This window comes from Rhinoraja longicauda, chromosome 12, assembly GCF_053455715.1.
Source record: "Rhinoraja longicauda isolate Sanriku21f chromosome 12, sRhiLon1.1, whole genome shotgun sequence".
In the NCBI taxonomy this organism is placed as follows: Eukaryota; Metazoa; Chordata; class Chondrichthyes; order Rajiformes; family Arhynchobatidae; genus Rhinoraja; species Rhinoraja longicauda.
The window spans coordinates 24,851,722-24,869,742 of NC_135964.1; the positions used below are offsets into that span (position 1 = coordinate 24,851,722).

General features: G+C 39.5%; 1 protein-coding gene across 2 annotated transcripts in view; it reads left to right on the top strand.

The window, feature by feature from the left end:
* The first annotated feature begins 5,334 nt into the window (after nt 1-5,334).
* Nucleotides 5,335-18,021, top strand: part of kdm6a (lysine (K)-specific demethylase 6A) — a 172,451-nt gene continuing 159,764 nt past the window's right edge. For both annotated transcript variants that reach the window (XM_078409220.1, XM_078409221.1), the window contains exons 1-2: nt 5,335-5,718; nt 5,828-5,891. In XM_078409220.1, the coding sequence (XP_078265346.1) occupies nt 5,591-5,718; nt 5,828-5,891 (192 nt within the window). In that variant the 5' untranslated portion in view covers nt 5,335-5,590. The remainder of the gene's footprint in view (nt 5,719-5,827; nt 5,892-18,021) is intronic.

Sequence of the window (18,021 nt, forward strand, 5' to 3'; positions counted from 1 at the left end):
AATTTTTAATATAACTGGGTTTGTACACAGAACAATAGGTTGATAAACATTATTGACAGAACAGCAATTAAAAAGTAAGTCATATCTATATAAATTATCAATTTTCCACTCATTTCTTTTTAGTAAGTATTGGGGAGTCGTAGCTCGGATATTCAACTAACATCCACTTCAGGATGAAGTAAAAAGGCTTAAAAGCAGAGTGAGTCATCAGGTAGACACAAGGCCAAGTGAGTTGAAAAAGAGAGAATGATGCCAGCTGCCATGATGGAATTGAAACTCATGTTCTTGAATGATGATCCGTTCCTGGCTGTTAGTGCATAACTTAAACTCTATGCGGCTGTAATCACTGCCTCCAGGCTCAAAAGGCAACTGAAAACAAGAGCCAGCAATGTACAAAGCACCCAGAATAGTGGAGAATAAAACATTTAAGATGTTGATTTCTTTCAGCAATACAGAATTGGATCCTGTTGAACCAGTTTCAATTCCACGAAGGTAGTGGCTCTGATATTCCCCAGCTCCACAGCAGTACTACAATGATGACCCCAGCACCATCTTTTTCATACCCTAACCAAACTCAGTTCCCTTTAGGACAGTTATGATAATGACCTTAAAGAGTTGCACGCAAATTGGTAAACTACACTCAGCCTATTGTTATTGTTCTCAGTGCCTTGGAGGAATATTGGTGAGACAGGAGGCTTAGATTTTGGGAAACTTTGATCTTAGATTTTTGCACTGCTAACCAAATTGCAAAATATTCAAAAACAGTCCTATGAGATTACATGGAATAAAATAAACTGCTGGAGAAACTCAGTGGGCCAGGCAGCATCTGTGGAAGGAAATGAACAGACAATGTTAGCATCCGAATGATGAAGTAGAAGGGAGTTAGCTGGTAGAAGGAAATAGAGGGAGAGTGGTGGGGCAAAAACTAGTAAGTGAAAGATGGATCCTCACAAGATGAGTCAAGGGGGAAAAAGAAAAGTGGAGACAGTCACCAACTTGAGGTGATAATGGGAGAAGACAAAAGGGTTCAAATGGTGGACTTCTAGGAAGGAAGACATGTAGAAACAGAGGGAGATTTGGTGGGTTGAAGAGACAGTGGAAGAGCAATTGGACAAAGGGGACAGATAGAGTGGAAAGAAAGGTGTGCACAAATGGATGGGGAAAGGAAGGTAGCTGGCAAGATGAGGAGAAATAGAATTGAAATGGAAGAATCCTAGGATCCAAGGGATTATAAGGTGTTCTTATAGTTTGAACATGCGGGGATGAACAGAAGGCTATCTTCTGCATTGGTCCAGAAGTGTACAGTATTGGCTACAAATGTTCTCCTCAACATACATTGGAATCTCCTTTACCTCTGTGCTCTACGCATTAATATTGTAGTGGGTCTGGACGCAGCAGGAATCAGGCAAGACGCCAGGTAAGGATTAACAGTAACTTTAATGTAGCATCAGAACATCCACTCTCTTCAGTTTCCCACACGAGTAAACACTAGCCCCTTCAGGCAAACCCCGTAGCTCCAGACCCCTCCCCATTCGTGTCCACTCAGTGCCGAGGGGGATGACCCAGGGAGTGGCCTAATCCCCGGGAACCGCCACAGGACCCCCCAGAACCGGAGGCACGAAACGGACAGGGGGACGTATGAGACGACCAGTCCGTGTGCGCACCACAGCGGTCGCAGGAACCGGAACCACTCCGCCAGGGGAAGACAACCGCGGGGACACTGGGGACAAGGGCCGGGAAGCAGGACGACCCCGAGGGCGAGGTCGCACCAGTAGGACTGGCTGGCTAATGTCACACAGACCAGACCATCCCACACATCATGAATGACTGCTCACTGAGGCTTTTTCCTGGTGGCATCAAGGCCATCCACCCAGCAACTGATGCTGCTCTGGCCTGGCTGTCTACCCTTGACCTACAACTTTAGGCTGTGCACACCATAGGCAAGAAGACCAAGGCATATGCCCAACCTCCCTCGGAACTGTTCCCAATGTCCCAGCAATCACTTAACCATAAATGTATCACGTTGTCATCCTGCTTCTTGGTTCACTGGCAAAAATGCATTGGTACAAATCTTACATTGGAATATAATAATAAATAATAATAATAATAATCCTTTATTCATCCCACAACAGGGAAAATTGCAGGGTTACAGCAGCAAAGTGGATAGCAAAAATAAATAACCATTCATTAAAAAATAAAATAACAGTAATTATCTTTATTTACTGGTCTGCTGGGAGCAGTGCTGATTGTGCAGTCTGACGGCAGCAGGAAGGGAGGACCTTTGATATCTCTCTTTCACACACTTGGGGTGAAGTCTGTCACTGAAAGAGCTGCTCAGCGCAGTGACAGTTTCCTGCATGGGGTGGGAGTCGTTGTCCAGCAGTGATGATAGCTTTGCCATCATCCTCCTCTGTCCCACCGGCTGCACTGAGTCGAGGGGGTATCCCTGGACAAACCTGGACTTCTTGACCAGTTTATCAAGTCTCTTCCTGTCAGCAGTTGAGATGCTGCTGCTCCAGCAGACCACACCATAGAAAATGGCTGATGCCACCAGTGTCGAAGGTCCTCAGGAGTGCCCCCTGCGCTCCAAAGGACCCCAAGTTTCCTCACCAAGTCTGCTCTGGCCTTTCTTATACAGTACATTAATATTATCATTGAATTGAATACTTTTTATTAGTCAAATATGTATACAGACAAGGAATTTGCCTTGGTGCTTTGCACGCAAATAACACGATATACAGTAGACAATTAAAAATAAAACATAATTTAAACATGTGAAGAATGAAATAAAATACCGGAGCACAAGGAGGCTACAGACTTTTGGCTGTTGAGTAAAGCTACTGCTCATGGAAAAAAAAAGCTGGTTTTATGCACAGTAATTGCAAATAATCTAGTTCATTTTCAAATACTGGAAAGGAAGATCCATATTTACCTTGGTGAGATAGAGGGTGACAATAGATAATTGTTTCAGTGATTGGAAGCACTTGACCAGTGGTATACCACAAGAAATGTTGCCTGAATCCTGTCTACAACTTAATAAAACATTGGTTAAACCACAGCTCAAGTAGTTGTAGTTCTGATCACCACATTCTAAGGAGTGATTATACTGAAAGAGGATGCAGAGGAGATTCACCAGCATGTCATCTGAAATGGAATATTCAGTCATGGAGGGATTGACTATGCTGTGTGTTTTCTCCTCTGAGCTGGGGACTTTTAGGAGGACATGAGAGGGGAATTTATACAGTGGATAGTAGGGAACTTTTCCCCATTGTGATGTTATCTAAAACTAGGGGGGCATAGAATTAGGACAAGTGTTTAGATGTGTCAGAGGAATAATACATGGCATTGTTGGAATTTAGAAGATTCTAGATGTACTAATCCTGCACTCGACCGACTGCTTTCATACAGTTCACATGTCTCAGGAACAGAGAAAAAGGCCAAAGGTGGAATTATACGAGTGGATCTGAAAACCAAAAATCAAGAAAGAACTACAGAATCGAACAATTTGGAAGATTTGCAAATTTGCAAAAGAAAAACTGGAACTCAAGGAAATAGGAAAATTCAAAGGTTACAAAACCTCTTGGTCAGACTAAATGGCCTTTCACCTTTTGTTAATTCTACATGGCATGAAGATCTTACTATTTCAGCATGATGAATGTTAACACTGAGAATACTTTTCTTTAGGAATCCTACTTACATTACAAACGGCATTACAAAGAAACGTTTTGGCAAATAGGTGCAACTGACCTCCACTGTGTCTGAAGCTCAGTGCACATATGAAACCATACACCAAACCAAAGAACTGAATTAAACAAATCGGATGTGGATGCTTTTCCTTCGACGAAAAATTATCACATGTGCTTTTTACCTACATTCTAGAACGCTACACGTGGTATTCAACCATTATTTCCTTTGGCCAATGCCAGTTCAATTCTCTCTGCTAACTAAATAAACAAGAACTGGATTAAACAACTACAATATCCAAACTCCAAAGACGTACAGGTATGTAGGTTAATAGGCTGGGTAAATGTAAAAATTGTCCCTAGTGGGTGTAGGATAGTGTTAATGTACGGGGATCGCTGGGCGGCACGGACTTGGTGGGCCGAAAAGGCCTGTTTCCGGCTGTATATATGATATGATAATATCCTATTAACATCTGAAACTGCAAATACTGGTGACCAAAAACCCTTTGCCATGTCCACACGGTTAAGGCTAAAAAAACTAACAAGCATCCTGCAAGGTACACTCGATGTAGATTGTCCATGGTAGCCGTTTACGATAAGTTTGACTGCAATTATGGCTGGAACAATGTTTCTACGTTTCTCCATGCCCTGTAAAAAAAAGTCCTGTCCCTACAGAGAAACAAAACTATCCATACTAGTTAGAAATGTGTCCATATGGCTAGGATTTGAACTAATGCGCCAACAATTGTGGCTTTAAATATGCCTCTTATTCGAGACAAATTAATTTGAATTGAAAGGAATCATGTACAATTTGGCCAGAACATTACTAATAGTCACGCACTCAGAATTTTAAAACTACCAAACGGTTGCCAAATTTCACAAGATGACTGAACAAGGGTTGGGCTCCTTTTTTTTTGTTGCACGGCGTCGCCCCTCTGGGTGGTTTTAAAACAAGTAATTGCAACTACGAACAGGATAAATAAGCCGCCGGGAGTACAACCGATTTGTTTTGAAAGCTGTGGGGATGAGATTACGAATATTTCTGAATTACCCTCCATTCCACTTTCAAATGAACTGGAAAAGATTGCCGCATCGGGGGCAATAAATAATAACCCCTACATTGTTTGGAAAAAAAACCCCAAGTTCAATTAACGGCCAACAATTGTCAGCATCAAATTTAACTGCAAATACGTAAAGTGATACCCGAATCATTGCGCAGTGGGCGACAAAACCACTCCCACTCCCACTCCCACTCCCACTCCCACTCCCACTCCCACTCCCACTCCCACTCCCACTCCCACTCCCACTCCCACTCCCACTCCCACTCCCACTCCCACTCCCACTCCCACTCCCACTCCCACTCCCACTCCCACTCCCACTCCCACTCCCACTCCCACTCCCACGCAACAAACGAACGCGAAACAGAACTAAAGTTACGCGCAGCCAACATTCCTTTTATAGCCCGGCGAACCCTAACATTGCTGACGTGTACGGCGTTTGCGTTGACGGACGGGCGGATGGGCCAATGGAGGCTGACGTTGACCGGAAGGGGCGGGCCCTGGTATCAGTCGATCCCGCAGCACGGGCTGACGTAAATCAACACAAGGACACGTGGTGCGGGCGGCTGCTAGTCATTGGCGGGGAGTGGGGTTGCTGCCTGTGCGCTTACGGCGTGGATTCGGTGTGACACAATTACAACTTTCTGCTTTGAAGTTTTCTCTTTTTTTCTTCCTAATATCATTTAAGCGCTCTTTTAATTTTCCCGAACAAACGAGGACTTCAGCAGCGCGCGGCAGACAGGAGCAAGAGCTTGAAGGATGTGAAAAAACAAAAAAAGTACACGGAAATAATAAAGAATAATAAAAATATAAATTGCAAACAATTTTTTTTCATCTCTCTGTAAGCCCATGAAATCCTGTGGAGTATCATTCGGTGATGAGGAAAAGAAAATGGCGGCGGGAAAACCGAGTGAAATTGAGGATGACTTTCCAACTCTGACGCCCCAGGAGAGAGACTCTATTGCAGCCCTCAATAGGTTAGAAAATTCTGCAAGTTTTGTCTTGTGTTTTTGATTGAGTTTTAGTGTTTGTGCATAAATTAAAACCGATGTTAACGTATGTCATCTCTCTGTCGCTATCGCACAGCCGACTCTTTGGATTTCTGAAGGTTCATGAAGATGGCGCCAGAACGAAGGCCTTACTAATAAAGGTAAGAGCTGAGAAACACTGCCTTTTTAAATGCATTGTTTGAATGTACGTACTGCAATGGCAAACTTCTGCATTATTTTCTCTTGCACCACAAAACCGGGCTTACAAAGAACATCCCTACTTTTCCAAAGGGCAGCCTCGTTGAATGTTGTCATATTTATTATGTGCATATGATAACTTGAGAAGCATTGGTGCATATGAACAGGGATATTTGCAGATGTTGAACGTGTGGTGTGGACGGCAAATCTTTTGTTCCGAGGAGTTGCATTAAAACTGGTTACTCTTTCATCCTCCTCTGCTCTCGTCCTGCTTTGCCAACCAAGTCTCTGGGCTTGTGGGTTTGTGTTGTGTATCGGTTGAAGTTTCGCTCCGCGTTAAAAATGGCTGCTGATCTCCAAGATGGCGGGACAGGGAGGAGAGAGGAAAATAGTGAGAGATTGGAACGGAAGGACAACAAAAAAAAAAGAAACTCGGGCCAATTTATTTCTCAATTGACCCGCAATGTGCATTATGTTGTCTATATGAAGGACATCTTCTGAGGTGTAGGAAACTGAAACGTTGACGTGATTGTTTATGTGCTTTTAACGCGAAATACACAATTATTATTTCACTCAACCTGTAGCACGAAGCATTAAATGTGAAACATAATGAAATGGCTGCAATACCATAGAGGCTGTGTGACATTTCATTAAACAGGTTTTCAGACGGGTATAAATTTGGGTGCAATTGCTGAAATAATATAGAACCACATGTCTACCAGGAAAACTTTCATGTAGAATCGACATTTGCATCGCAGCATACATGTTTCTTAAATTTGTTTCGTAGATGATTATTTTGTATACATTGAAAAGTTTATAAATATTGAAGGATTTTGGAGTGACCGATCTCTAGTTTTTGATTAAACATTTGAATCGTTGTTTTCGGCGAGAGAATGCGGCACTCTGTTATTATTTAGGTGGTGGAGGGTAAAATCCTAGCTTACGTAAGTGTTGTAATATTCTGTCCGACATGTTCCTACCGGTATATTCTGAGTTTCATTGGCTAAAATTGTATAATGTATTTGTTTGTTTGGTTCCTGGTTTGCCTTAATAATATTGACAAGAAAAGATAGTTGTTTCAAAATGGAGATCACATTTTTATTTATTAATTGGGTAGTGGTACTTAAGAGTGTTATTTCATTTAACTGCAGCATAACATGGCATAATTCAGCAGTTTTAGATTGTTATTCTCTTTCACATTTGTCATACAGCCAATCACTGCCAATTGTATTTTTGTGAATAAAAATTAGTAGGTTTGTCGACCTGGCACCAAATATTAAGGTCTGTTTGAGGATTTGACCTTGTATAATCAAAATTTATGAAATCTACGAAACTCATTTCATGTGGATCATTACCCTTTCCTCATTATATTGAGGTTGATTTCTAGTACTGAGTGTTCCTTTGCTGCAAAACTCCAAAATACATTTACCTTAACTGAAAAGCTGTTGGAAATTAATAATGTCACAATGCAGCTAAGTAAGCTGTCAAATCTCGCATACCAGTAACTCCCAAGTTTGATATCAAATTGGTGTGAAAAACATTGCTGTTCTTGGATAATGTCAAAATAGGAGATTTATGACTATTTGTGGTAAGGATTGAGAGTGTTGATTTTCTTTCTAACGTCTACATATGAATGTTTGGTGACAATAGGAGAGGGCTGTTCTGTAATGTTTCTAAGGTTAAGTAACAATCTCACACTATGCCAACTGGCAGAGAATTATCTGTGGAGTTGTATTCTAGCAAGGAAATTAATGACTTGGGGAGAAAAAAGGAACAAATCTGTATATTTTTAACAAATCAGGAGAAGCGTTAAATACTCTACCGTCAAAGACAAATGTATAGAGCAGTTATTACTGCATTTGTGCAAAATCTATATGTAATGTCTGGACTTCCTGGAAGTACTGCACTTGCTTCAGTGCAATCATTGATCTGACGTTGAACAATGCTATAAGTTGTTTCGTGGCTTCAAAATATACTCCTTTTGATTGACTAATTAAATCTATTACCACATTTCTTTGTAATTTTGGAAACTTGTCTAGTCCTGTAAAACCAGCGAGTCTCAAATTTGATCTTGACTGCAAAATGGGTGTGGGATGATGGGGGGCACATTAAATACCCTTGTTTGTGCAACATTGTGAAAAGACTGCAGACATTTATATAATTTCGAAAATGACTAGTGTATTTTGTTACCAATTTTTTTTATCATTATGTGAGTAGTGGAGCTGACTTGAATAAAGCTTTTCGTACATTAGGTTCGGTTTGATGGAATATTAGCAACACTGAAGAGATCTAGTAATTTTCAATACGACAAGCAGACTTGATAGGTAGGGGCGAAAAACATTTAAAAGTTGGTAATCATGTTAAAAATATATAGACTTGTTTACTCATTACACAATAACAAACTGATAACTTTAACAATATTAAATCATTCATAGCTTCATGCCTTCTCATAATATAAAACTTTAGTCCTTTTATTGCACATACACACATAGTGTAATTAATATCACATCAACTATTAAACTGTTCTTTTGTATTATGTTACAAGTGAGCAAATGGATCATTTGTTTTCTGCAATTTATTCCGTTCAGTTTTTATTGAATATATATTTTTCTTGTTAAAGATAAACTCTGTTGTGAAAATTAATTGAGGCTTCCTTTTAAAAACATCAATACATTAACAACAGTTATTTTGTACTTTTAAAGTGAATTGTGAAGTAATGAGCTGCAAACTGAACTAACGTGTACATCAATTCACAACTCTCAATTTTTAGATCGGGCGTAATTAATTGGTGTATGGACAGGTTCTTTCTTTTGCAGCTAAGATTTCATTTAAAAGGCTATAAATGTGCTTTTCTAGAATGTTATTAAAATTGGTACTAATTCAGCTACAGTGGTTGTGAAATTAGTCCTAATGAATAACAAATTGCCCAGTATTTAGTCTGTCCATATCTGTCATATTTCACTCTAGCTGAAATGATACTTCAATCATTTAGGCCCATTTCTAGCCTGACATTAACGGCACATTTTTTCCCAGTATAGTGGACTTTCATGATCTTTCTCACTTGGTGGAGGACTATGTTTGAAGCTATATGAAATGATTTCCAAATAATTGCTGCACAGAACATGTCAAGCTCATTTTCCTTTCTTTGGATTCTGTCGGTTGCTTTATAGAACTGAAAGAAAAAAGCGTTTGAACATTTTATGACATAACATTATTGATGATCTGATATTATTCGGCATTTGAAAAGCACCAAAGTGAACTCAATTAATTCTTTTAATCCAGTTTACAGTTTAAAAACTTGTATTGATTTTGGTTTTGGGTGCATGTGCATTCTTGATTTTCTAATACTAAGCTTGCATAATCTGTTGTTCAATAATGGTGAAAAAGATGAGTATTATTGGTCTCATTCGTTTTAGATTCTGTAGTAACAAAATAGCCGAGTAATCAACTATCTTCAGGTTACTTTTGTAATACTGTAAGAAATCTTTCAAATTGTAAAACAGTAGCATTTCTGCAGCCTTTCCTGATTCCACTGCTTTTCACTTTATAAATACAGGTCTCTAACATTCTAATAAATTTTGCACTAATAATTCACTTTGAAAGTATGCTTTCCATACTAAGGTTGCACATCTTTTAAAGATGCAGGGAAATCTTAAAGCCTATGATTCCTAGTGGGCTACAAGTAATAGGATATTCAAGAGTAATCAGATATATGGAACTTGTTTTCAGTATTTGCAGAAAATAACCATGATTTGGATTGGAAATTATTTGATTTCCGGTAACTTGCAGTATTCATCTTTTTTAATGTTCATTTACTTACTCAAACATTTGTCCTGAAATAAAATAACAATCTTACTGCTTTTTCTTAGTACCATTTTGAATTATTTGGTATTTCCTAAAGTAATTAACTTTTTTCTATGTCAACCCCACTTTGCTACAATGATTACATTTTCAAAGAAAACATCAGCTGTGACACTTTGATGACTTTACAGGATTATGATATATTAAATACCTCATTTGGTTTGCTGAATATTCATTTGCTATTTTCCTGGAACATATTTATTTTATTTTTAATATGCAGTCTGAGATTTATTCATTCGTGAAATGTGGCATTACTGACCAGGGCAGCATTTATTATCCATTCCCAATTGGTCAATAGACAATAGGTGCAGGAGTAGGCCATTTGGCCCTTCGAGCCAGCACCACCATTCAATGTGATCATGGCTGATCATTCTCAGTCAGTACCCCGTTCCTGCCTTCTCCCCATACCCCCTGACTCTGCTATCCTTAAGAGCTCTATCTAGGTCTCTCTTGAATGCATTCAGAGAATTAGCCTTCACTGCCTTCTGAGGCAGAGAATTCCACAGATTTACAACTCTGAGTGAAAAAGTTTTTCCTCATCTCTGTTCTAAATGGCCTACCCCTTATTCCTAAACTGTGGCCCCTGGTTCTGAACTCCCCCAACATTGGGAACATGTTTCCTGCCTCTAACGTGTCCAACCCCTTAATAATCTTATGTTTCGATAAGATCCCCTTTCATCCTTCTAAATTACAGTGTATACAAGCCTAGTTGCTCCAGTCTTTCAACATACGACAGTTCCGCCATTCCGGGAATTAACCTAGTGAACCTACGCTGCACGCCCTCAATGTCCTTTGAGGCAAGAATGTCCTTCAAATTTGGAGACCAAAACTGCACACAGTACTCCAGGTGCAATCTCACTAGGGCCCTGTACAACTGCAGAAGGACCTCTTTGCTCCTATACTCAACTCCTCTTGTTATGAAGGCCAACATTCCATTGGCTAAATTATTTGGTATTTCCTAAAGTAATTAACTTTTTCAGTTCTTCTGCAGTTGTAGCCAGCACATCTATCTGGATAAACCAGCAGAGCTCTGGAACCAAGAGTGCCAGAAAATCAGTGGTGGAACTGTAATGAGTAAATATTAAATTTAAGTGTAAGATTATATAACTATATTAATTTAATTAAGATTGGGTTAAAATATAAAATACATTAGAAAGCCAATTACCACATTTTTGGGCTGATTATCAACTAATGTGCGAATTAACTTCGTACTTCCGTATGCTTAGTCGCATATATCAACTCTTTCTTCATAACTTAGTCAAACATTTTATGACCATTGTTCTTTTGTTCAATACCAAGAGAATTGGGATGTGTAAGGAAAAAGCAAAATAGAAAAAACAAAACAAAACAATTTTTTCTTTGTGCTGCAAAAAGTATCGCTGTTCAATAACCTTTCTATAAATAGCAGAATATACTCATGATAGGCCTGACATTGTATATGTAGTCCAAGAACTGCAGACTGTTGAAAATAATAGTCATTTTTCACACACGGATGTGGTGCAACGCGTACGTGCATTTGGCATATTATGAATTTTGATGTAAAATTTTGAATTTTGGACATCAAAATTATGAATTTGTAAAATCAAAATTTGGGAGGTCTGCCTACTGTATATACTATGCACTTGATGTTTTTGTACTAAATCCTCAGTTGAGGAAGGTGGGTGGTAATTAGGAGAAGATTTTTTTTTGCCAGGGTTTGACTTGGTGCCATAATATTTCATGATTGTATATCTGCAGTTAATATTGTAGAATTTCAGGCTCATTCTATCTCGGAGACACACGAGGCTGCAGATGAGCAGGAGCATAAAGACATAATGCTATAGGAATTCAGCGGGTCGAGCAGCATCTCTGGACGGAGAGGAATAATTGACATTTCGGGTTGAGACCCTACTAGAGTGTGGAGGGATGATATACTGTCTAGTAGGATCTTCACCCGAAATATCTACAATTTCTTTTTCCCCACTGATGCTGCGCAACTGCTGAATTTCGCTGGCAATTTGTGTTTGTGCTCATTCGGAGTTAACTCTATCACCATGGTACCATTTCTGTTGCCCTACTATTGTGCAAAAATGCACCTGGTGATTGTGTTGAGTAGGCTGGAAGTTAAAATGAAATGCATAATTTTTTAGTTTAGTTGTCAAATGCTGGATAACCCTTATTTGCACACTTTTCCTGGTATTTGTCAGGACACTTTTCAAGATTCAATGGATTGGGAGTAACTGCTGTATTTCAATAGGTACATCAGTTAAAGCGGGGTGGTGAGTCTGGAATCCCATGTAGGCCAGTACGGGCAATGGCGGCGGATATCCTTTGCTGAAGTGAAAACCCATCTTGTGCACAAATGTGCAAACCACTGGTCTTTAGACTAGTCATGGGCCTCCTCCAGTGCCATAGTGAGGCCCACCGGAAATTGGAGGAACAGCACCTCATATTTCGCCTGGGCAGTTTGCAGCCCAGTGGTATGAACATCGACTTCTCCAACTTTAGATAGTTCCTCTGTCCCTCTCTTCCCCATCTCCTTCCCAGATCTCCCTCTATCTTCCTGTCTCCACCTATATCCTTCCTTTGTCCCGCCCCCCTGACATCAGTCTGAAGAAGGGTCTCGACCCGAAACGTCACCCATTCCTTCTCTCCCGAGATGCTGCCTGACCTGCTGAGTTACTCCAGCATTTTGTGAATAAATACCTTCGATTTGTACCAGCATCTGCAGTTATTTTTTTATACTATATATATATATATATATATATATATAGTCTTTAGACTAACTGTTTATTAATTCCCAATAATACCCAATGATGTAAGATCCACAGATCTCATGGTCAGGGATTCTAAAGATTTTCAAGCATCTGCATCAAGAAATTTTCCTATTAAGTCATTGACCAACCCCTTTATCGTGAGACTATTTCTCCTTAGTTCTAAATTCTCTACCTAGAGGGAGCAGTCCCTGAGCATCTTTCCTGTCAGCCTCTTTCAGAATCACTTTTTATTTTTAATTTGTGGGGCTTGAGAAAATGTATTTCATCTGCACATAGGCTGGTGTGATGCCTTCAGCCTACCGATTCCATGCCGACCAGCGATCCCTGTGCGCTAGCATTATCCTGCACTCGAGGGACAATTTACATTTTTACCGAAGCCAATTAATCAATAAACCTGTGCGTCTTTGGAGTGCGCAAGGAAACCGGAGCTCCTGGAGAAGACCCACGAGGTCACGGGGAGAATGTATACATTCCATACAGATAGCACTCGTAGTCAGGATCGAACCTCTGGTGTTCTAAGGCATCAACTCTACCGCTGCACCACCGTGCTACTCTTTGTATTATTTTAAGTTGCCCCCCAGCTTTGTCATCTCTGAAGCTGGACATGCTGTGTGCTGTCTTTTCATCTGTCATTTAAAAAGTATATAATGAGTAGCTAAGGCATCAGTTCTGTTCCCAGTTGCACCACACCAGTCACAGTCTACAAACCTCAATCTCTTGTTTATTTCTGCCGTCATTTGACATTTAACCAATCCTCCGTCTGGACTAGTAGTTATCAACCCCGGGTATTTTCAAAGGTGATTTATTTTGAATATCCAGATATACAATATCCATTGATTTTAATGGGCATAAAGTAACACCTCAGGGGACACAAAAGAGGTGGACAGTTGCATGAAGTGGACTGATAGTGTGGCTATACAGGTGCTCCCCAGCTTACGATGTTTCGACTTGCGATAGTTCGATTTTGCGACGGTGCAAACGGCCGCCACTCTTCCGGCCACGTGATAACGTGTATTACAATGCATTTTGACTTTCAATACTTTCCGTTTCTGATGGGTTTCTCGGAACCCCATTGGAAGTCGAAGAGCACCTGTAGTTGCAAGTAAAGCACTCGGATTTCCCATTCATGCAGTGATGGCTTTTAATTTTGTTTTATGCTACCATGTAATGACTTGCAAAACCTGGCAGCTGTATAAGGCCATGCTAAAATCTATGAATAATTTCACACATTGTAATAAACTCTTAGGACAAACCATTGCAATTGTTGCTATGCAAATGTAGTTTATATCTTTTTCGTAGCCATATGTAAAGAATATTGAGATTTATTTAAGTACACTTTAAACATTACCTCGTGTTTAGCAATACTATATAATTCAATGCAATGAGACAATTTGCACCATTTTAATACACAGCACATTGCTTAATAGGAATGTGCGCAAGCTTACATTTATTCAACACTTTTATTATCCAAACATGTAATAGTGTTTGGGCATTTTGGTGTAAACTAAATAGTTGGTTAACCAAACAAATATTTGTTGACTGACCATAACTTGGGTAAGGGATGTAATTTGAGTCTTAAAGTGGCCAAGGTAATAGAGAGTAAAATTCATTGGTTGCTGCAGTCACCAGAATTAGTGTGCTAGAAAGGAAGAAGGCTAAGCCTGAGGAACAGAGATTGTGATGGAAGTGGTCTGTATGCAAGGAATGGGTAAAGGGGCTTTAAAATAGAATGGTTATTATAACTGACTTTTTGGATTTCTCCCATCTACAGCATTTTGTGTTTGGTTTATTCCGGTTAAGATTTGGCATGCATAACTAGTCTACTACTCTAGATATAGGTTTGATCTTTAAGGGAGCTTGTTGCTACTACCTTTGCAAAGACAATACATACTGGTGTTCTATTCATGCCTACATATTATAATTGAAATTGATTAAAACTAATAAATTGAATCAAAATATATTTAGTGGAGAAATTGGATTAGACTGCAATGGTTTAAGAGAGCTTGTTGCTGCCACCTTTGCAAATACAACAAATACTGATGTTCCATCTATGCCTGCATATTATAATTGATTAAAACAAATAAGATCAAAATATATTGAGTGAAGGAATTGGAATAAAACTTTTGTTTTGCATTTATCTATTCCTTCACTTATTTGTACTTGTAAGTTAAGTTCTTTAGAGAATGCATTGAGAAATCTATGGGAGAATGATATAAAAGTTAGTGGTTTTGCAGACAGTGAAGATGGTTGTGAAAAATTGCAGAAGGATCTGGATCGATTGGCCAGGTGGGCGGAGGAATTATTGATGGAATTTAATACAGAAAAGTGTGAGGTGTTGGATTTTGGGATGTCGAACAAAGGCAGGACCTACACAGTGAATGGTAGGCCTCTGGGTAGTGTTGTAGAGCAGAGGGATCCAGGAGTACAGGCGCATGGTTCCTTGAAGGTTGAGTCGCAGGTAGATAAGGTGGTCAAAAAGGCTTTTGGCACTTTGGCCTTCATCAGTCAGAGTATTGAGTATAGATGTTGGGAGGTAAAGTTGCAGTTGTAGAAGACGTTGGTGAGACCACATTTAGAATATTGTGTTCAGTTCTGGGCACCATGTTGTAAGAAAAATATATAAGAAAATAACTGCAGATGCTGGTACAAATCGAAGGTATTTATTCACAAAATGCTGGAGTAACTCAGCAGGTCAGGCAGCATCTCGGGAGAGAAGGAATGGGTGACGTTTCAGTCTGAAGAAGGGTCTCGACTCGAAACGTCACCCATTCCTTCTCTCCTGAGATGCTCCCTGACCTGCTGAGTTACTCCAGCATTTTGTGAATAAATACCTTCGATGTTGTAAGAAAGATATTGTCAAGCTTGAATGGGTTCAGAAAAGATTTATAAGGATGTTGCCAGGATTAGAGGGTGTGAGCTATAGGGAGAGGTCGAGTAAGCTGGGTCTCTATTCCATGGAGGGCAGGAGGATGAGGGGAGATCTTAGAGGCATACAAAATCATGGGCGAAATAGATCGGGTAGATGCACAGAATCTTTTGCCTAGAGTAGGGGAATCAAGGACCAAAGGTTCAAGGTGAGAGGGAAAAGATTTAATAGGAATCCGAGGGGTAACTTTCACACAAAGGGTGGTGGGTGTATGGAGCAAGCTGCCAGGGAAGGTAGTTGAGACTGGGACTATCCCATTGTTTAAGAAGCAGTTAGACATGTACGTGGATAGGACAGGTTTGGAGGAATGTGGACCAAGCGCAGGCAAGTGGGACTAGTGTAGCTGGGACATTGTTGGCCGGTGTGGGTGAATTGGGCCGAAGGACCTGTTTCCACACTGTGTCACTCTATGACTCTAATGCTTTGGAAATATAATCCATGGAAGTATTTTTATTGTTCAAAGTTGAAGTTCTTTTTGTGGTGTCAATAGAAACTGAAACAGAAGAGTTTGAATATAAAAGCACTAATTTTCCCATTGGGTTTTGATTGTATTACATTAAAAGATATAAATGCAAGAATAATTCAAACATTTACTATAAACGAGCATCATTTGTGAAACTTAATGAAAATGCACTCTAAAATTAATTTAGTTTTCCTCTATAGATGGTATTGAGTGTTTCTGGAATTATCTAGTATTGGTATTAATTTTCTTTTGTATGCTGATAAAAAAACTGGCCTAATTTTCTATGTTTCACATGGGAGTCATCTCCCACTGACCAGATAGGCTCAGTGCAGCACAAGGTGTCTCTAAGCACAATTGACAAATTTCTTCCCCTAGTTCATCTTGATGATAGCCCTGTTGTCAAGACTGCTGTCTTTGGCATTCACAAGTATTCAATCGCACCACGGCACTATTGGAATAATATAAATCAAACGTAAAATACAATTTTATATATATATATATATATATATATATATATATATGTGTCATGCACATACATCTCAGCACATGGTTCTCAGCACATGGTATATATAGAGAGATAGATAGATATAGAGAGAGAGATTGAAAGAAAAAGGTTGCTGAACATAATTAGAGGAAATCACAAGAAAGAAACTAGAGCTATATATATGTGTGTGTGTGTGTGTGTGTGTGTGTGTGTGTGTGTGTGTGTGTGTATATATATACATTAACACTATCCTATACCCACTAGGGACAATTTAAAAAAAAACATTTACCCAGCCAATTAACCTACATACCTGTACGTCTTTGGAGTGTGGGAGGAAACCGAAGATCTCGGAGAAAACCCACGCAGGTCACGGGGAGAACGTACAAACTCCTTACAGTGCAGCACCCGTAGTCAGGATCGAACCTGAGTCTCCGGCGCTGCATTCGCTGTAAAGCAGCAACTCTACCGCTGCGCTACCGTGCCGCCCTATATATTATATATATATATATATACTCCCAGTCTGATCTTTCTGTCATGGGACTCCTCCAGTGCCATAGTGAGGCCCACCGGAAATTGGAGGAACAGCACCTCATATTTTGCTTGGGCAGCTTGCAGCCCAGTGGTATGAACATTGACTTCTCCAACTTTAGATAGTTCCTCTGTCCCTCTCTTCCCCTCCCCCTTCTCAGTTCTCCCACTGTCTTCCTGTCTCCACCTATATATATACAATGCGTATGTATGCATATGTGTGTGTACAAGGGAAACTGCACAGGGGGCTGGGGAGGAAGAATGGGAGGGAAATGGGCAGAAACAGTAAGAAATAATATAATCAGAAAAATTAAGCAGGGGAAAACATTAAAAAATAATAACAAGAAAATATGAGTTGATAAATGAGATATTTTCTGCATTTTAATGGTATCATCACACATACTGTTCCCCCACAACACTGAATACATTGAAGAATGTTTTCAACCGGAAAGGTTATGTGTCCATTTCCCTCCACAGATGTTGCCTGACCCCTGAGTCCAGAAGTCTGTTTATTGCTCACTTTTGTTAGTGTTCTCTTTTACTATTGTATTTAAGATGGCAAACTTTGAAAAAAGTGCATTGAGTAATAATGAGTAAAGTCCAATTGTCAAGAAATGCGTAAAATAACATCTTTCTGTTTCTGTCTCCCATCTTCAAATTCACATTTGTATTTATCACAGCTCAACTCGATCACTTTCTCCAAAATGTTGGTTCCTACTCTGCTGCAGCTCTTTTAGGTGGTTGAACTCTCGTAAATGTATTGTGAGTTTATTTGTACTTTGGTTAATTGAGTGTAATAAACATTAATTTCTGATAAACAGAAGCATTTTAATATGAATTTAGATTTAAGGCCATTCAATAATTCAATATGGAATGATATTACTGGCCTATAAAATCTGTCCCATCTCCCTGCAGGAGGAATTTGATAAGCTTCATTTCCTGAGTTTGAATTTCTTTTTTGCTCCGAGTATTTATACAATTTTCTTTTGAAAGCCAGAATTGACTGTTTCCACAATCCCTTTAGGAAGTATTTTCCAGGTCTTGATCTTCTGTGACTGTAAATTAATACTTCACA